Source organism: Scardinius erythrophthalmus (assembly GCF_964197995.2).
Source record: "Scardinius erythrophthalmus genome assembly, chromosome: 9".
NCBI lineage: Eukaryota > Metazoa > Chordata > Actinopteri > Cypriniformes > Leuciscidae > Scardinius > Scardinius erythrophthalmus.
The window spans coordinates 28896943-28918196 of NC_138229.1; the positions used below are offsets into that span (position 1 = coordinate 28896943).

The 21254-nt window shown below is 36.9% G+C and overlaps 1 protein-coding gene across 7 annotated transcripts; it reads left to right on the forward strand.

Moving 5' to 3' along the window:
* Positions 1 to 232: 232 nt before the first annotated feature.
* On the forward strand, positions 233 to 19541 carry LOC308696138 (tyrosine-protein kinase JAK1-like). Of its 7 annotated transcripts, none has more exons than XM_081374546.1 (24): positions 233 to 370; positions 639 to 825; positions 908 to 1031; positions 1506 to 1638; positions 1732 to 1883; positions 2648 to 2987; positions 3147 to 3308; positions 3408 to 3565; positions 6454 to 6568; positions 6942 to 7137; positions 7494 to 7591; positions 9449 to 9592; positions 9671 to 9758; positions 9880 to 10007; positions 12164 to 12299; positions 14394 to 14545; positions 14693 to 14852; positions 15192 to 15286; positions 16097 to 16280; positions 16426 to 16550; positions 17402 to 17574; positions 18029 to 18146; positions 18677 to 18787; positions 18925 to 19541. In XM_081374546.1, the coding sequence occupies exons 2-24, from the start codon at positions 690 to 692 to the stop codon at positions 19030 to 19032; spliced, it is 3336 nt and encodes a 1111-aa protein (XP_081230672.1). In that variant the 5' UTR covers positions 233 to 370; positions 639 to 689; the 3' UTR covers positions 19033 to 19541. The 7 variants fall into 7 exon arrangements, with proteins under 7 accessions (XP_081230672.1, XP_081230673.1, XP_081230674.1 ...); XM_081374547.1 differs by having other exon boundaries at positions 235 to 370; positions 644 to 825; XM_081374548.1 differs by having other exon boundaries at positions 279 to 375.
* The last annotated feature ends 1713 nt before the right edge of the window (positions 19542 to 21254 follow it).

Genomic DNA, 21254 nt, shown 5'->3' on the forward strand with positions numbered 1-21254 from the left:
ATAGTATTTAACCGAGTTTATATTGGGAAAAACTGAAACACTAAAAAATTTAAGAAAAAAAAAGTTAAACCAAACAAAATGTCAAGATCCGAGAACAGAAAATGCCATTATGTGGAAATTATTTTAACGCATTTCTTACCGTAAATACAAAGAGGTTTTTTTTTTTTTTTTTTTTTTTTTTTTACTGGAAAATGACGTAAAGCCTTATAGACCAAATCGTGATCTGTGTAATGAGAGAACCGTCGGGCAGCCAATCAGGATCAGCGTGTTGGTCACGTAGTTTATCAGAAGAAACTCATCATCAGTTTCCTCGGAAGTGAATTGCTGTCTGAGAATCTGCTCTTGTTTCCTGCTTGTTTCGCATTGGACGGTAAGGTAAAATCTACTAACATGATTTTTATTATTTATAAGTTAAATAGACTTTGCTGTAATATTCCAGACACACCGACGACATCCAGAAACCAGATAGAAGTGTGTTGAGCGTTTCCGCAAACTTTCTGTTTCTGTTAAACTGCCTGTAAAGACTCCAGGTGTTCGTAACGACATGCTTTACTGTATTTTAAAGAGGAAATGTTGTTCTATATATATATATATATGACAGAATATCCATTTTACTAAAGTGTTCTGTAATTTTTAAGTATAGAAAATGCCCAGCACTTCGTTAATATCGTGCTGAGAAGAAGTCGGTCATGGCCTCGGTGATGGCCACGGTGATATTACAGGGGCTCGAGGTCCACTTTTACCTGCCAGAGAAACACCAGATCATTCATCTCTCAGGTAGTTTCACAGCAGAGGAACTGTGTATTGAAGCTGCTAAGAAGTTGGGTACGTTTTTCAGCCTTTGTGCAACTTGAACATTGTATTACGACAGAGAAATATGAGACTCACGGTTGTCTCATTATTACAGGAATTTCACCTTTGTGTCACAGCTTGTTTGCCCTGTATGATGAATATAGCAAGCTCTGGTATCCACCCAATCACTCTTTCAACATTGATGAGACAACCAGACTGAAGCTTTTCTATCGCATGAGGTATTCCTGTTCTTAGTCTTTTCTCATCTAGCTTTCCTTCCCAGTTTGGTACAGCAGCATTTCCCACAGGATTTCCTGAAACTACGGGGGTGATGGCCTTCCTCTAGGACTGTAAAACAAATGCACTGTAATAAACAAATGCACTTCACTCCAGAGTAGAGAAATTGCCCTTTTCATAATATGACTTTATCTTATGATTTAGATTTTATTTGGTCATAATTTTGACTTTTAATCTCATAATTATGCTATAGTATGTTATACTTATGACTAGAATGTAATAATTTCAACTTTTTATCTCATAACTTCTTTTTTATATCTAGCAGATGTCATAATTTTTATGAAAATAATGCACGAGGTCCCCGTTGCGTTCCCAAATGCTCTCACAGGCTGTCAGATTATAGGCAATTAATGGGAAAAACTGGACAGATATTTGAACTTTTCCCTATTTACATTAAAACCACATTTTTGGGGCAGGTTTTATTTTACGAACTGGCATGGGAACAGTAAGACATCTCCTGCAGTGTGCAGACACACTCTTAAACGAGGGAACGGGTCTACGGTCACAGCCGTGCTGGATGTAGCTTCACTGTCGTACCTTTACGCACAGGTACGGTGACAAAAACACTGGACAATTTTAAAGGACGGGTTGTTCAAGAAAGTTGTGGCTGCTCATTTTAATGTGTGTGCTTGTGTTTGACAGAGTCAGACTGACTTTCAGAGTGGTCTGGCACAGCTGCGTAGCGCTTGCGATGAGAGTGACGTCCAGCAGATAGAAAATGAGTGTTTGGGTATGGCTGTGATGGCCATCTCCCATCAATCCATTGAAAAAGATATTCCTTTCAGTGAATTTGAGTAAGAGCCTTTTAATTATTTTTCTTTTAAATCTGAAATACATTTTAAAGTATATTTAAAAATATATAAATAAATATGGTTTTCTAAAATATTTTTTTTCATGACTGAGACTATAGGCTATATTAACAAACATCATGTATATTTATTAATTATTTATTACTATATTGTATTTATTTATTTTTATGTCAAATTGTATGATGGGTGCAGTTTTACACACACACATAAATATATATATACACATATACAGTATGTGTGTGTGTATTAGCTTTTATACAGTATACAACCATATTAATTTAAATTAATATGTGATGTGGTTATTTAATTAGTAATTCAAATTAATATAGTTATTTAATTTGCTTTATTTAAAAAAAACACACAAAAAAATTAAAACAGCAAAACACGAAATAAAAGTTAAGTATATTTAAAAACAAACATACACATTAATGTTATTATTGTATTATTGTTAATAAGTATGAATTATTAAGCCATTACTTGCTGTAGAAAAATAATTAAACTAAATTAACAGTTGACTTTCATAGTTTTGATATATGTTTAGACTCTGGTCAGTATTGTTGGAAATGAATATCCTAATGAGCTTTGATTTCTGATCCCCTTTTACATGAGATGGAGATCACAATTATAAAGTTGAATCATCCCAAATTTCACTCCCATGTGATCTAAGAAACGATTTTAACATTAATGAATCTTTTTATAACTATTGAAGTCTACCTGTGTGTTTCAATGTTACATTTTATCTTTGTCAGGTACAAACATTACATTCCCAGTGTCCTATACCAGTCCATACGTCACAGGAGCATTCTCACACGTCTACGCATCCATAACGTCTTTAAAGTGTTCCTTGAAGAATTCATCAGGAATACTGTGGAAGGCAACAAGATCAGTACGCATGACCTGAAGGTCAAATACTTGTCGACTTTAGAGACTCTAACTAAGCACTTCGGCCAGGAGGTGTTTGAACCCTCTTCCCTTATCATACATGACAATGAGCAGATGCTCAAAGACTCCAGCTGTGCTGCTGGTGTTGACCACAAAATCCTGGTGTCTGGCACCTCTGGCATTCACTGGTGTAAAGTCCCCTCTGTGGTAAGAAGGCCATAGTACAAATAATATCCACATAATACTATAATATTATAAAACAATAACAATTTTATGACTTCTGAATTGTATTGTAGGTGCTGAAGTTTAACACTTTGGTTTAGGGCTTGGTTGAATTATCTCTTGACCGTAAGTTTCCCTTTTCAGAAGAGACATAAATCAAAGAGAGACCGTAAGAAACTGAGTAAAGAAGCATCAAATGATCAAGGAGAGGATAGATGGACACTCTTTTCAGACTTTAATGAGATAACGCATCTTGTCATCAAATGCTGCGTGGTTACCATCCACAAACAAGACGACAAAAGCATGGTGAGGCTCACTGTGAGATTTGTCAGTTTTGGTTCATTTAGGATAAGTCATAACTTCATAAACCCTTTTTTTCTTTTTTTTTCTCTTGATTTTCTCCAGGAGCTGACGTTGGCATCCCACGAGGAGGCGCTGTCCTTTGCCAGTCTTGTAGATGGATACTTTAGGCTCACAGTAGATGCACACCATTTCCTCTGCAGGGATATTGCTCCTGTCTCATTGGAAAGTAACCTAAAAGAGGGCTGCCATGGTCCAATCAAGTTAGTACATTCACTCATCGTGTTTAAAGAAATAGTTCACCCAAAAATAACAATTTTAAGGAATATTCACAGTGATTTTTTTTCCATTCAATGAAGTCAGACCGCAATCAGGGTTTTGAATCTGAAAAATAGCTTTTTTTGAGAAACAGGCCAACATTTTATTCAGTATTCACCGATAAACGTTCTTTCCGCTGAAGCTCTCAAATCTGTATTTTTGCTTATTTAAACCTGAATTTGTTCAAAAGAATTTTTAAACTTTAGTCAGTAATATTTATTTTTAAAGAAATGAATACATTTATTCAGCAAATTCATCAAAAGTGACAGTAAATACATTTGTAATGGCAAGAAAGCTTTATGTTTGATATAAATGCTGTTCTTTTCATCAAAGAACCCTGCAAAAATATATCACCGTTTCCTCAAAAATATTAAGCAGCATAATCATTCCCTTTCGAATGGGAACTCGCACTGCGTCCCAGGACGCTAATAGGGAATGCCTCCAGAATGACAGGTGTCTGAAGCACGTGTCAAAACACGACAATAACATTGGCCGGCGACAGACTATGACGTCACTACTGGTGCGACCAGAGTATAAATAGGGCGCCTGTAGTGCACGTCATCTTTTTCTTGTCTTCAGGTCCGTTTGTTTATGTGCATGTCAGAAAGACGATCACTCAGCCAAGCGTTTCAGGAAGTAAGTGCCTCCTTATCAGAGCGATTCTCCTGGGAACTGAATGCGCTCATTGTGAGGTGCGCTTTGTGATGCATTCGCGAGACTGACTGAAAGCAAAGGGAGAGTCTTATGAGATTCTATTACTGCTATTACTGATGTGTGAGGCCTAATTCTGTGGAATTAGATACAGAGAGAGTGAAAGCAGTTGTTATTTTCTATCTCACAATAGCAGTGCTCTTTGGTGGCAATCTCTGGAACACGACAGGAAGCGGCTTTTTTGCCCTAGTTGTGAACCCTTCCTAGTTGCAAGCATCTTCGTGAGTGTTGGAGTCTAGAGAGCCCATTTTTCCTCAGGTTTGACTGAAGCACAGAACCCTCCCCCGGAGTCGGGTCTTGAAGCAGGGTCCTCCAGAACCTGGGATGAGCTATTTTGATCTCGAGAACCTGACGGGAAGTGGGTTTTCTTCCCAGGTTCCCTCTTGAGAGTTCTGGAGCCTAGAGACCAAATCATATTATAGGTTTTACAATGGTTGTAGCTAGCCTTAGCTGGTAGCTACCATTGGTCATTTAGGATGAGCATGAAGTAGAACAATGGTCGCCTCCTTGGTAAGCAGTCCTTGATGTAGAATGTAGTTAGGCCTATAGATAGATAGATAGATAGATATTCTTATTAACTATATTTATTTATTTATAACATTTTATAACACACCTCTCCATGACATGACCATTTTTATCTTATTTTCACTTCAAGTCTAATGCTAACACGTTTTTACTGTCCAGTGATAATTTGGAAAGAAAATGATCAATTATAGTAATGAATGCAACTTTGATTGTATGGAAATGGGCAATTAAGTAACATCCAAAGTGTGTTTTTTCATTCCATTGCACTACTTTTCCATCGTTTTTAATGTAAGCATCACCCTAGAGGTGATTGACTGTTGCGCTCGCATCTTGCTTCCATACTTTTGCAGAGTAGTCTATCGTCCATGACGCGGCTTTCTAAAACGTGGCACTCAAGTAAAACAACTTTTTAAAATAGCTTTTCTAGACCTGCACTAAACTTTTAACTGCAAAAACGTGTCCTATGTGAATGGTCCCATGACTGATTAAAAGATAAACAGCATACGCTTATTTCAGTGTTTTTATTTAAGACGACAGTTTACCATGTTCGTTCAGTTTCAGTTTAACAGCATTAACAGCAAGCTAAAGAGGGCTAGGTTTCAACTGAACTAAGCTATACATATGCATTTTAAACACTATGTTCTTGCTCCGTCCATGCAACAAATGCACGTTCTTAAATGAGCAAGGTTTTCTTGCTAATTTCATCTGGGTTTGAAATGAATCAAAAATCAAATCAGAGCAGTATATTAATATTTACACTACAAGTTTACATACATTACGAAGATGACAGGTAATTCACACCTTAATAGTTGCCTTTGCAAACATTTCTGCCCTTTTTCGCGTTTTTGTCAGCCTCTGCTTTTCTGCTACAGATTTGAAGCGTGTGACGCGCCGGGCCGTTGCTGTCAAGGAAATATAGGCTACTGAAAATTTCTGGTGTTATTTTTTGGGATTGTTTGGGGCATTCTACAGCCCTTCATTAAACCGTTCAACACAGAATCCACTTGCTTTTTATCAATGCACAAATCATAAAAACAGATTAATACTGTCTGTTCCTAAATTTTGCTTGGGTGGGCAAGGCAGATGTCTAGGCCCATGCCTAGAAGCTCATGAGACCTCCATTTCTTGTCAGGGGTGTGTCCCCTGTGGCGACTGAAAGGCCATCCTTTCATCCCATAATTCATATAACATTCCATAGACCTTATTAGCAGCACCATCTTTGATTTTAACGGGAATGAAAGTGAGGCTGTGAGGCATAGACATTCATCTCTTCAGCGGGTTGTACCATTATTTAATGTGTTTTGGGATTGTTCTGCTACCGAAAAAAAGTTCTTCCAAAAATGTTTTTCCAAAAAATTTCAGTAGACAAAAAACTCCAGACAATATGAGCTGTGGAAAATAAGTGATACAGCTTACAGCAGATGCCATTGAAAACACAGCAAGTCTATCCCTCACAGCCTCGCTTTCATACCTGGCATGGCGCTGCTCTGAATCTATAGCTCTTATTTAATTGCTCAGAAATGTAATCAATAATCAAATGACAGAGAAGAATGTCTTTGGACAGCAGATGTAATGGTATCTTATTTGTACCCCTCAGTACTGAATATGCCATCCATAAACTCAAGCACGAAGGTTATGAGGAGGGCATGTACCTGCTGCGCTGGAGCACTCATGACTACGACACTATTTTCCTGACTGTCATATGCAATGAGGTATACACTGTTACTGTACATGCTGGTGGTGGAAAAAGAGGCTTCAGTAAAAGTTGTGTATGTCAAGCAAATGTTGAATAAAGGCCAATTCACACGGCACCGTCAGACGGCACTGCGACAGGTTTTGTCGAAATAGTGTGTTACCCCTGTCGGAACTTGTTTTCGGCAATTGAACACGCTGAATCAGCGTTTGTCAGTCTTAGACTGCCTGAGAAGTGACGTGCTGTAATCGGGTGACTGTCGCCGTTGGTCTGCGGCTGTCGGTGCAGTGTGAATTGGTCTTTAAGGAACATACCTTACATAAGAAAATGTTTGTGTAATAATAAGATACTGAACTGAAGTTGAAAGGTCAAAACTGTCCCTTTTCTTTCAGAGGGATTATGATGGTGGCATCACCAAAGCCTTCAAGAACTTCCAGATTGAAGTGAGCGCACAGGGCTTCCTCCTGACTGGGACTGATGTTGTGAAACCCACTCTGAGAGAGCTGACGGACCACCTGTCTAGCCAGGATCTCTCAACAGGCCAAACCAGCATAAGACTTGAGCGTGGCTGTCCACCCCAACCAAAAGGTACTGGAGCTTCCTTCCAACAGTGATACTGCAGAAGTAGATAGCCAGAAGTTTATAATGTTTGTCTTCTTAGCGAAATAATTTAAAGAGGACTTTGTTTTTACATGTACTTTCTTTAGTGTGTGATGTTGCTTTTTGAGCATGAAAAAGGTCTGAAAAGTTACAAAGCACAAAGTCAAAGGAAGTTATTCTCTATATCAGTAATCACAGAGTAAGCACTCCCAGAAACACCTCGATTGTAGTCTTGGGTTTTCCTCTGAGAATGAAGTAACTGTTCGTAACAGGGTGACTAAAATCATCCTTATAACTTAAAATATTGCAGAGACATGAATAATCTTCCATTCGCTACTTCACAGAGCAATCCAACCTCATCATGATGACCAGAAAAGATTCAGCGTCACAACACTCTTCATTAAACGTCTTCCATAGGCTCTTCAAAGAGGACATTACCCAGGTTGGATATCAAAACTGTGTGTTTATGTACACGATATGAATAAAGTTAAATCTGTTTACTAGAAAACAAACGCATTTTCTTATAGTGAGAAGTTATTTCATGGTGTGTCCTGCTGTAAGATCTGACCAAAGCGAGCAGTTGTTGTTTGGAATATAGTAGTTGGTTTTAAACTGCCATTATGTTGCAGTGCTAAAAAACAAACAAATCCGCAACAAAACATCCATCAGCTGGCCTAACCAACTATATATATATTTTCTTGAAGTTGGCATGAAATGGAAGTTGCGATAGTCTTTTTTTCATCTATAATTGTGATGTATATCTGAGAGAAACATGTAGGGCGGGACTTGATTTTGTCCATCAGGAATTGATTGGATCATTTGATATTGCTCTGATGTCATATGAATGACAGGTTGTCCCGCCCTCACTCCTGTAAACGCATCATCAGAGAAGAGATGCAAGAGGGAGGGGAAGGTATTTTGATTAAATATTATGAATGCACAAAAAAATGATGTGCATGGTTAAATAATTTATAATAAATACTGCAATATTCCATAAAAGTAATATTTGCCCATTTTAATTTCGTGGTGACTTTATCCTGTGTTTTTGTCTTAATCTTAAAGGGTTAGTTCACCCAAAAATGAAAATTCTGTCAGTAATTACTCACCCTCATGTTGTTCCAACCGCGTAAGACCTTCGTTCATCTTCGGAACACAAATTAAGATATTTTTGATGAAATCTGAGCCATGTCTGAATCCTCCATAGGCTGCTATTGTGTCCGAAACTTGCTGGCCCAGAAAAGTTATTAAAGAGATTGTTAATATAGTCCAAGTGACTCCAGTGGCTCAATCTTATGTATATCAAGTGACGAGAGTACTTTTTGTGCGCAAAAACAAACAAAAATAACGACTTTATTCCACTATTCATTTCCTTCTCTCTGGACCTCTAGTTGGTTCGCGTAGTGTTTTTGCGCAGCGCGTCCGTGTTACACATCACCACCTAGGCTCGCTATTGGCCGACGCCAGTCATGTGTGTGATGCGTGATGACGTGCAACACAGACGCGCAGCGCAAAAACACTACGAGGCCCAGAGAGAAGGAAAGGAAAAGTGGAATAAAGTCGTTATTTCTGTTTGTTTTTGCGCACAAAAAGTATTCTCGTCGCTTGATATACTTAAGATTGAGCCACTGGAGTCACTTGGACTATATTAACAATCTCTTTAATAACTTTTCTGGGCCAGCAAGTTTCGGACACAATAGCAGCCTATGGAGGATTCAGACATGGCTCAGATTTCATCAAAAATATCTTAATTTGTGTTCCGAAGATGAACGAAGGTCTTACGCGGTTGGAACAACATGAGGGTGAGTGATTACTGACAGAATTTTCATTTTTGGGTGAACTAACCCTTTAACACCCTTAAAACACATTTTCTTGAAAAAAAAACAACAACGAATTTGTGTAAAATAATAAGACTTAATTTTAAGCATAAATATAAGCCATGTTAGTGTGATGTATGTTTAAAACCTGAAAAAAAACATTTAAAATGTGTTCTCTAAAAGCAAGTTTTACTATATCAAGTCAATTTATCTAGTTTTAAGGGTGTTTATTTTTTACTGGAAAACAAGACAAAAATACTGATTAAGAACATTTTGCAGTCTTGAAGCTGTAAAGTAATTCAGGTTTAATTCAGGTTTCGCCTGAAGATGTCATCTTCAGGTTTACAGTGGTCTACCAGTCCAGATCAGCTATTGTTTTCCAGATTAGGTTGGGTTTTCCAATAGGGACGACTAGATAACACTTATCTGGAGCGTAGAAATGGAAAGAAATGGTCTGTCTTATGAAGCTGATGCTTGTTAAACAGGAGAAACACCTGGGTCAAGGCACTCGCACAAACATCTATGCTGGGAAACTGAAGTTGAGAAATGAGGATGATGAGGGGTTTTTGGACCATGAGGTGGTGGATGTGGTTCTGAAGGTGCTGGGAGCAGGACACAATTACATTTCAGTAAGTGACAACCCATCTTTTGATACATGAGTAAATAAGGGGCAATTGCTTTCACTAATACTTCTGTACTTCTCTTAGGCCTTCCTGGACACAGTCAGTGTAATGCGACAGATATCCCATAAACACATGGTTCTGATGTATGGCATATGCATGCACAGCATGGACAGTAAGTGTTCCCGCTGCACTGGACAAAACTGCAACAAAACTCCTTTGTATTTTTAAAGTTAAAGGAATAGGTCAGCCTTTATTGCAGACGATCTCACGTCTCATTGCTGTTGTTCTGCCAGTCATCATGGTGGAGGAGTTTGTTCAGCGCGGCCCTCTGGATCTGTTCATGAGAAACCATCGCTCTGATCTCACACCCTCCTGGAAGTTCCAAGTTGCGGAGCAGCTTTCCAGTGTCCTCAGTTATTTGGTATGAAATTTAAGTTTGAACTTGACCTTGTTTCACCCATGTTTACATTCTGTGGAATATTTCAAAGTTATGGGTCAATGATTTAATGACTGTAAATGATGTATTTAAGGTGTACACATCTTAAATATTTATAGAAAATAGATTTTTTAGAACATATATAGTTTAGATTAGTTCCCAATCAGTGCTATTTTATTATTTTATATTAGGTTTATTTTTGTATTTTTAGTTTTCATTTTCATTTTACTTTAGATTTTTCATTTTCTTGTGTTTTTGTTTGTCAATTGTAATAGTTTTTGTTTTTTAAATATTTATATTTAGCTTTAATTTCAGTTAGTTTTAGTGTTAGTCATTTTAGCTTCGTTTTTAAGGTGTACACATCTTTAAAAAAAAAAATTTGAATAGTGTTAAATGTATTTTTCAAGGTAAACCGGTTTTAGTGACAGCCCTGGTTAATAATAATTAAAAAAATAATAAAAAAATTCCCCAAAGAAACAATAATGCATGATTATGGCACACTGTTTGACAATACATTTTTAGCCTTTTATTGACACTTTTTTTCTTTATTTTACTGGACAGTTACACCACCTAGACATTTTACTTTAAGATAGTAAAATATCAAATTTATTCATTTTAATTCAGAAATGTAAAACCTGTTCATCAAACATGCGTATTCAAGTCAATGTCTGTATGACTTGCATTTTAATGTATTTTTGAATAACTAAATAATATATCCAGTAAATTATATTTACTGTAATTATTAATGGATCCCAATAATAACATGTGGCAATTATAAACTACATTTCCCAGTGGATGATTTGATGTCCTGCTTTACCCAGAGGTGGACACTAACAAAGTGCATTTACTTGAGTACTGTACCTGTCTTTGTTGTATGAGCAGGTTCCACTCGAGAAATTGGTAGTTTTGGTTTTTTGTCCGCCATTAGCACAGCTGCTCGGCACACCGGCAATCTTGATTTTGAATGACGATCTGTGCAAGAGAGGGGCGATCAGCGCGTACGCGAACTTGATTGACACTGCTAAGACACTCCTCCTGGCTCTGAAGGCAGCTGATTGGTTCTTTACACTCGCACCGAGTGGCAGTGATTGGTCAGAGTTTTTACTGTCCTGCAGCTGCTACAGAGGTCTGATTGTTTTCATTCCTTTTTCTGAACACATAATGTATTGACTACTCTCAGGATGGAAGGACCATTTCACCCAGTATAAAAAAAAGTGTTTCTGAACAGGATTACCTACCCGAGCTTTAAGGACACTTTTTGAGCATCTGTACTTTACTTGAGTATTATTTTTTCCTGGAAACTTTTTACTTTAACTTCACTACATTTGAAAGACAAATATCGTACGTTTTACTCCACTACAATTCTGTCAGGTCCTTGAGTAGAAAGTAGTAATGTCAGTCAGGGGATGATTTTGGTTGCAGGGACCCGCAGGGGTTGCATTTTGCAGGGGTTGCACTTTGGCTGGAAATGAAAGTCAGATTGACGTCAGAAACCGACTGATGTTGGTTTCTGACGTCAACCCGATTTTCGTTTTCAACCACAATACAACATCTGGTCTTCTAAATGTGAATTTTGTCACTTTTTTTGGAGCACACTAGCTTATAGATAACAGTAAGGCTAACATATTCATACTAAAAGCCAAAAAACTTTACATAGGGCAGTATTTGAGGGAACAACCAATTGTGTGTCCTAAACCATTGTGGTCGTTATTGAGTGCACTTATTCAATCTCACATTCAATCCCACTACTGGAACTGTGTTCTAGAAATAAATCTGATATTGACTTGAGGGTAGGAAGGCAGGCATAGATTCAGAGGCATAAGGTACTGTAAGTATTACACACAACAATGCAACAATAATAAAACAATGCATTGAAATTTACTTTTGATACATAAGAACTTTTAAAAACAAGTACTTCTGTACTTTTACTTAAGTAAAAATCAGTCTTTAAAACTTTTACTTGTAACAGAGTAATATTTGACCAGTAGTATCTATACTTTCACTCAAGTTGTGTTCTTTGTCCACCTTTGGCTTTACCCATAGAGGTCTTAATAGTAATATAATTTGTAAATACGTAATTTAAAACTCTCTAGTGGAATCTTTGGGACAGAAAATGGACCCAGTCTTATTTTCTCTTTCAGGAGGATAAGAAGCTTGTCCATGGCTATGTCTGCGCTAAAAACATCCTGTTGAAGCTGGATGGTCTAGAAGGACAGAGTGGTCCTTTCATTAAACTGAGTGATCCTGGACTGTCCATTTCTGTGCTCAGCCAAAGGGGTAACACACGCTCATGCACACTCATTCAGAATAAATGTTTTACAACTTTTTTTAATGGCAGTGTGACTAATGAAAAAAACAAAACAGAAAATGTCTTTATTTGTCACTTGACAGAAAAAGAAACCAAGCAAGCAACATTGTCACAGTGTATTTTTTAAATGTGCTTATAATAATTTATATAGTAGCAATATAATATTTACATTTTTGAATATATTTTGACTTCTCAACTTCACTGTTTTGTAATGTCATTGTAGTGAGGCAAAGGTAAATCAGTGTAATAGCCCATAGCCTTTATGCAGAACGTCACATGAACAAACACAAAAACAGGTCAATGACAGTATCAATATCTATGGACTTTTAAAGGGTTAGTTCACAAAAAATTGGCATCAATTACTCACCCTCATGTCATTCCAAACCCGTAAGACTTTCATTCATGAAGATCTTTTTAATGAAATCTGAAAGCTTTCTGTCCCTCCATTGACAGCTACTAAACTACCACTTTGACGGATCAGAAAGTTCATAAAGAGATCGTAAAACTAATCCATATGAATTTACCAAAGAGGTTCATTCTCGTGTTACGCAGCACGTTTGAGCGTCAGCAAGAACCAAAGAGGTTTGTTCTTGCACATCAAACTTGTGTTTATGTTCGCTGATCAATATTTATGTGAATAAAAGCGTAAATCTGTTCATCATATAAAGCGATTGTGTCTCTTCATAAAATTGACCAAACTGCTGATTCATATGGATTAGGTTTACGATCCATTTATAAACTTTTTGAAACTTAAAGGTGCTGTATGTAGCTTTTCTACCAAAACGAATACTTTTTTTATTGCCTGTGTGTGAAGGGGTTGTAATCTCACATTAAAATTTTCCACTTTGTGGGTTTTGCTATTACCTCTGAAAGCAAGTATTCTTATTTTTATGTGAAGGTCCCGGGTCGGATTTACCGCCAGTGACGTCACCTGCATGCGCGCTCCCGAGCCTCTCGCCTCGTCTAGCCTACTGACTTTGCACTCAACAGCGACGACACTGCAACTTATGACATGGACTTATGCAACTTATGACATGTCTGATAACACTAAGAAACGTCCTGCGCCCAGCAAAACACAGACTCCAACATAAACTCCACATATTGATAAAAAACAAAAACAAAAGTTTTTTCTGCTGAAGCTCGTAAGGCCAGACGTGAATCGGATGAACTTCGGGTAAAAAACACGGATCAACATCGGCAGGGCATTTGAATAATGGAGAAACCTTATCTACAAACCTAGAATGTACATTTCCTGAAGAAAATGTGAAGTGGTGCTTGCAGTGACAGAATACGGCACGGTTGATAGGGTTCCATACTTATCATGGCACGAGCATGGAGCATTAGTTCAACGTCAAGCTGATAAAAGTAGCCTATTATTGTAACGTTGCAGTGGGAGTTTACCTGAGTTTCCAGCATGTTGTGGGATGCTTTGTGTGTTACGTCCGGTTGCGTCTCAGTCTGGCCAGTACCCACAGTGCTCGCTCATAAATTCGAGCACACGTAAGAGCACGCGCTTGTAAACTTATTGGTTGCAATCTGAAACATCACCGCTAGAGGCCGCTAAAAACTACATACAGCACCTTTAAAAGTGGTAGTTGTGTAGCTGTCAATTGAGGGACAGAATTTTCTCAGGTTTCATTAAAAATAATATATTTATTTGTGTTCTGAAGAAGAACGTAAGTGTTACGGGTTTGGAACGTCACGAGGCTGAGTAAATGACGACAACATTTTCATTTTGGGGCAAACTAACCCTAAGGTAATATGCTAACCTAGCTAGTTCTTTTTATTGTTGCCATTTTATTCTATTTAAATATCTAAAAGTAGAAGCTATATATAATTAGTATAAAAACTTTTAAATATCAACCTGTATATGCGATGGACACCGGTTACACTCATCTTTGCTCACTGCTCTGACGGTATCGAGTAAAACAGCTCTATATATAATGAAGCACATATACAGGACCCGAAACCGGAAGCAGTGCGACCTGTTTTACAGAATACAGAAGTTTGTTGAGCATAACCCCCATTTCACACTACTAACACTCATTGTGCCTGTTGGACAGAGTGTGTTGAAAGGATCCCCTGGATCGCCCCGGAGTGTGTTAACAACCCGAACGCACTGAGCGTTGCAGCAGACAAATGGGGGTTTGGGACCTCACTGTGGGAGATCTGCTACAATGGCGAGGTGCCTCTGTCTGATAAGAAACTCTCAGAGGTGCTTGACTCTTTCTAATACGTTTCTACATTTATACTTGAATAAAGCAGCTGTTGTTTTATTGTAATTGAAAATACAATACATGTATTGTCATTTGCTTCTTAAACTATATTGTTTTTAATCTAACCTCTATGTGTCCATGAACAGAAAGAGCGATTCTATGAAGTGTGCGGTACTCTGGTCACTCCCAGCATCAGTGAACTGGCTGATCTGATCTCCCAGTGCATGAACTATGACCCCCGGAAGAGACCGTTTTTCAGAGCCATAGCGAGAGAGCTGGGCCGCATCAAAGAGCAGCGAGAGCAAGGTATCTGTCACATAATATCATACAATGACTAACACACAGATACTAGATCTTTAACTCTATTTTAGCCAATGGATTTTTTTTTTTTGAGGAAAAAAATTAAATGTTTTGTTGTCATAAAGTGCATCAGAAGATTTTATATTTCACCCGACAACCAAAAACCTTTTTTTTTTTTATTAAAAAAAGCATCGTCATTAAAACCTCTTTTAAAAATCTAATTTTCATTACTGTTATTTGGGGGGGGGAAAGGTATTATTTACATTTTAAAATACAACTGGAAGTATACATCATGTTAGTATTTGCTGTACTGAATTTAATTAACTTTTTATGTTTTATCTACAGAACTTCCCATTATATCAGGGGTAATTCCTCCACAAGAGACTGATCCTGCGGATTTCAAGAAGAGATTCCTCAGGAAAATCCGAAAACTTGGAGAGGTACTGGACTTTTAGTCAAAAAAAGTTTGGTCCGTAAATATTTGGAATTTTTTTTATAGAATTCTTTAACATGGAATTTTTAGAACACATTTTAATTCTGTGTAATTTTAGTATTAGTTATATAATATTATAGTATTTATTCATTTTAATTTTGCTTTCATTTCTATATTTTGTTTTTATTTTATTTTAAGTTTTTGTAATTTTATGTGCTTTAGTCATGTTTTTTTTTAAACATTTGTGTTTAGCTTTAATTTATATTTATTTTAGTTTTTGTAATTTTAGTACTTTCAGGTACTTTTAGTACTTTTCATTTTATTTCAGGTAAATGTTAATACAATATTTTTGTATTAATTTTCTTTAACTAATATTTATATTTGATTTGATTTCAGCTTTATTTCAATTAACAGAAATTATTTTTAGTAGTTTTAGTTAACACTGTTGCTCCTAATAGGACTATTATGATTACCAATAACCCTAGTTATTATAATACGCGTACTTACTATAGGGTTATGGTTAGGATTAGGTTTGTTGATTATGCATAATTTATAGTTATTACTTTAGTAACTCTATGTAATGTGAAACAAGGACACTGTAAAATAAATGTTTTTTTTTTCAATTAGTATAGTATAGAATTGTTTTATAGAACTACTGTATAAATTCTTTAGAATTGTGAACTAGGGATTCTAATTGGAAATCTGGACCAAGTTAAACCAATTTCACACTCATCCCTCCTAAATCTCATAATCCCCTTGGAATAATGTGTCCTTGAATCATTATCTGTTTACATCGTTCTTTATAAATCTTGTCCAGGGTAACTTTGGGATGGTGGAACTGTGTCTGTATGATCCTAATGGAGATCAGACAGGTGAGCTGGTGGCCGTCAAATCTCTGAAAACAGAGAATGAGAGCAGCAACCTGAGAAAAGAAATCAACACCATCAGAAACCTTTACCATGAAAACATCGTCAAATACAAAGGCATCTGCAATGAAGAAGGCAAGTGTTCACATCTGTGTCTAATCTTGATGGCTTACACCTTTATTGAAAAGATTCTATACCTCAGTTACAAAAGATAATCTAGCCCACTTATATATAAACTCGCTGTGTTACTTATCGCTTGCGGTTAATGTGTGTCACTCAGGGGAAACGAACATCATGCTCATTATGGAGTATTTGCCCGCTGGCAGTCTGAAAGACTACCTGCCTCGTAACAAATCCAACATCACACAGAAGAGACTGCTGCTTTATGCTCTTCAGATATGTCAGGTAATATAGCCAACACGGTTACTTTTAAAAGTAATGTGATACAATATTGTGTTACTCCCTAACAAAGTAACTAATTACGGTACTTAGTTACTTTTTCTGTAAAGTTTTTGTCACGTTACTTTTTCTCACCTGGCTGTAACTATCTCTTTTTTGCAAGTGTTTAACACAGTCATTTATTTAACAACATAGCCTAAATAACCCACCTTCATTTTCTTTTAAAAACATCATATTACTATAGTCTGACCACATAGAATATTTCCTGACCCCTATAGCTAGGAATGCCATTAACATAACAGGTTATATTACCTACTGTACAGCTCTTTTTATTGAACGTTGAAATTAATCTGCTTTGTTACATTTGTACTTTTTGTCTGTTCCCGCGCACACATGAGTGTGCATTTCTAAGTGACTATGTTATGGAGAAGAGAGAGAATTCAGTTGTCAAGTGTTTAAGCAAATTAATTGAACTTAAAAAGTAACGTGCGTTACTTTTTATAAAAGTAACTAAAATATTTGTGTAAATTTATAAAGTAATGTTACATTGCTCAATGCATCAAAAAAGCTGTTACACTTCCCTTGGCAAATAAAGCAACGTATACAGGATTCTTACTAAAATTTCTATAAATATTTGGAAATATTTTTATAGAATTAATAGAACAATTCATTTTTTTATAGAATTCACAGAATTTTATTTAATTCATAGAACACATTTTAGTTCCCAGCCAGTGTTTTTAGTATTAATATAATTATAGTATTTATTAATATTTTGAATATTTTCAGTTTCCAATTTAATTTTAGTTTACAGGTATACAGTATATTGTGGGTTTGACTGTTTCCTGTGTGTTCATCAGGGAATGGAGTACCTGGGATCTCAGAACTACATCCACAGGGATCTAGCAGCGAGGAACATCTTAGTGGAGAATGAATCACTTGTGAAGATTGGGGATTTTGGCCTGACTAAGAGCATCAAAGATGATAAGGATTATTACAAAGTGACAGAAGAGCAGGACAGTCCTGTGTACTGGTAAAGCAGCACCCATTTCTGCTTAGATTGGACGTTCTTTAACTTTAAATATTTGAAACATCATGTAAATCACTGTATCAACTTGTTTTTAAATTAAAGGAGGAATAGATAAATGTTTTCTGAAGAGTTCTCAGATTAGCCAATGATTTATACACTACCATTCAAAAGTTTAGTATCACTAAGATGTTTAGTATTATTATGCTTATGCTCACCAAGGCTGCATTTATTTGATCAAAAATACATTAAAAACAGAAATATTGGGAAATAATTTAATAGTAAAATAATGTTTACTATTTTAATATATTTTTAAAAGTAATTTGTTCCTTTGATCATTACTCCAGTCTTCAGTGTCACGTGATCCTTCAGAAATCATTCTAGGATGCTGATTTGCTGATCCAGATATTGTTTAATTCCACAGCCGCTACCTTACACTGATTGTGCTCTGTGTGTGCAGGTATGCTCCAGAGTGTCTGATTAGTCGGAAGTTCTACAAGGCATCTGATGTTTGGTCATTTGGGGTCACCCTCTATGAAATTATGACCTACTGTCACCATGACAGCAGCCCTCCAAAGGTGAGCCACCCCTGGCCATTACAAACCTGATATTGACTTCATTGAATACTTCAGGTAACCCAGTGACCCATTCGCTGATTCCTGTTAAATGTTGCCAAAGTCCCTTTCAAGGAAAGTCTGTTCACTCATCGGCCATTTTTGCAACCTCTCCGGGCAGCTATTTCGAGCATCCAAGACCAAATCCTATCTACTTGAATGGGGGAAATCCTGAAATCTCAAATACTGCTTGGCAAACTCACATTTGAATCACATGTTTCAAATCAGCAACAAAATCTGACATAAATGTTATCTTAAAAAACATATTTTTCATGCTAGACCGGCCAATGCGCATTTGCAGCCCTAAAATGCACCTCTCTCAGAATACGGTTTCAATAGCAACCGGAGCTTTTAGCAGCTGCTGCAATGACTTGATTGGCTTTTTTATTTAGAAGGTTGGACTTATTATTCCGCCATGTTGCGCTTTCTCCCACGTGTGCACCGTCTTTGTTTATTTAAATTCTTTGATGTTGCTGAAAATGTGTCTCTGGTAGGTTTTCCTCAACACGATTGGTCGGTCTAATGGGCAGATGACTATGGTCAGACTGGTAGAAGCTCTTGAGAAAGGCTGGAGGATGCCATGCCCAGATTCATGCCCTGATATGGTAAGATACTTGACCTCTGAGAAACAGCCACCCATGGAGGGGCTGTTTTTTGGTGCATTTGCACACAAAATGAACCGATATTATATTACACTGTATTGTGGCCAGATTCTTCAATAAATGTGTCTCTGTGGCTGCAGGTGTACACTCAGATGCGCAGGTGCTGGAGTCAAGCCCCAGAAGACAGAGTGGACTTCGAGAGCCTGATTAAAGAGTTTAAGTTTCTCCACTCTAGAGATAACTTCTAACGTCCTTTCATCTCATCAAGTTCACCTACAGAATTTAGATTCATTTGGTCATATTTTTCTATACCTATATTGCTCTGTATTAGATTTCATTTTTTTATATTTTTCTATACCTTCCTCATTATACTAAGAACTATTTTGCACGTTACTTTCTCTTTGAATCATTGTCAGTTAATCACCTACCTCCAAAACACTCTCTGTTTATTCAGTGTATTCTTCCAGGTACTTGGCTATCGAAACAGCCTACACTTAGCATTTAAGAATCAAGGGCTAAAAATATTCATTTATAAAAACTAAACCACATCAAATATAATGTATAAAAAATGTACGAGTTATTTTATTGAAGGTAAAATGCAGAAGTGCCTTATCACAGGAGACATATTTGTTGTATTTTACTGTAATATGGATGGATGGATGGATGGATGGATGGATAGATGGATGGATAGAAGAGTGGATGAATATTGTCATAATTGTCAAAAAATAAAAAAAAATAAAAATTGGTTTTAAATGTGTCCTAAAGACATTGTTTATTGTACTGTAAATCCAGTTCTTGTTTGAAAAAAGTTCTGATTTGTGTTTATAGGATCACGTTATATCATCTAAATGTGTGCTAGAAGTCATAGTTTATCCAATTCTTTCAAAGAGAGAGAATGAGTCCATTCCACCAGTTCGTCCATTTCTTGCTCCCAGTGTTCCCGTCCATCTGAACCCTGAGCAGGACCGGGAATCTGGGGGATCAGCGCTTCTAATGGGGTACACATAGCAGAAACTGAGGTGAGGTGGGATCTCTGAAAGGACACACACAGTCAGATCTACAGGACCAATCACCTGGAGCTCTGCACTAGAGGCTGACATTTTTTCGGGAATCCCACGGGTCACGGGATTCCCGTGGGATTCCTGCAGGATGGGAGTCATCTTTGCTATTAATCACGGGATTTGGACGGTACAGGATAAATGGTTAACGGGAGCAGACGGGAGCGGGAATCAACCAATAGCAAAGACGACAAAAAAAAAAAAAAAGTAAATGCACCATTTTGTAGTTTCCTTTTAACCTGTTAAGCCTCACCAGTGCGTCGGCGCACTGAAGCGTTTTTTTTATTTTATTTATTTAGTTCAAAGTTACTATCAGATTTAATGTTATACATTGACAAACTATAGGCTACATCATTAAAAAGATATAATACTCAAGTTTCAGTATTTGACCACTATTGTATTCTGAGAAACTTATAGTGACAGTTATTTCTTAATTTGTGTCAGGAGTTATGAAATGAAAAAAATGCGTCGATACCTTTAATATGAATTATGCGCGTCAGCCGCTTTCATTCACAAAAAAACCTCCCGTGCTGTCGTCATGACAGCGATACACAAAATAACGTCCCTCAGGGCTTTAGCTCAAAAATGTGCAGATTTTGAGAAATATTGATAGATTCTCATAGATTTACATCAGATTTCTATTGACAGGAATAATATTTATTGAATTTATACCCATAATTGGACTCATTATGCAAGAGCATAATTGATGAAAATCGTTAACATGTAATTAAAAAAAACTATAAATGTAAACTATAAATGTATTGTTTACTCAACAATAAATGAGAAAAAGGCAGCTTTATGTGCTGTTTGGGTTTATTAAACTATTGTAGACATGGTGTGAACTATGTACTGTTTTTCTTTTATTTGCTGTCTTACATTTTCTGGAGAAAATCTAGAAACGGGCTCAGCAGCTGGTCTAAAACAGTATGGAGAGCAGATTAAATCAAATTATGTATTAACTAAACACTAATTGAAGAAAAAAATATATGGGAGCGGTACAGGAGCGGGAGTCAGTTTAAACAGGAGCGGGATGGGAGTGGGAGTCAATTTACCAGGAGCGGGATGGGATGGGATTGTTTTTAAAACTTTGGTCTGGGAGTGGGACGGGACAAGATTTCTTTCTATGGGAGTGGGACGGGACAGGAGTGAAAATCCACTCCCGTGTCATCCTCTACTCTGCACTGCATGTAGAGTCTTCTCATACGTTCCACACGGCCGCGCTTCTTTGGAAGCTTCTGAACCGGGCTGCACATAACCGAAAACTTCAAATACTGTTCTGGTGTTCCAGTATTAAAAAGTAAAGCCCATTATATGCCCTTATTAAAATCAAGCACTGATAATGAGCTAGTATGTTTGAATGGAGTGCGTTACTACTCTCTATTCTACAAAATTTGCAAAAACAGTCCTTCGGA

Bases quoted from the DNA above. Each gene is read 5' to 3' on its own strand.
- LOC308696138 (XM_081374546.1), top strand. From the start codon at position 690: ATGGCCTCGGTGATGGCCACGGTGATATTACAGGGGCTCGAGGTCCAC. The intron at 826-907 runs GTACGTTTTTCA...TCATTATTACAG, and splicing joins TGAAGCTGCTAAGAAGTTGG to GAATTTCACCTTTGTGTCAC. The intron at 3,566-6,453 runs GTTAGTACATTC...TGTACCCCTCAG, and splicing joins GGCTGCCATGGTCCAATCAA to TACTGAATATGCCATCCATA.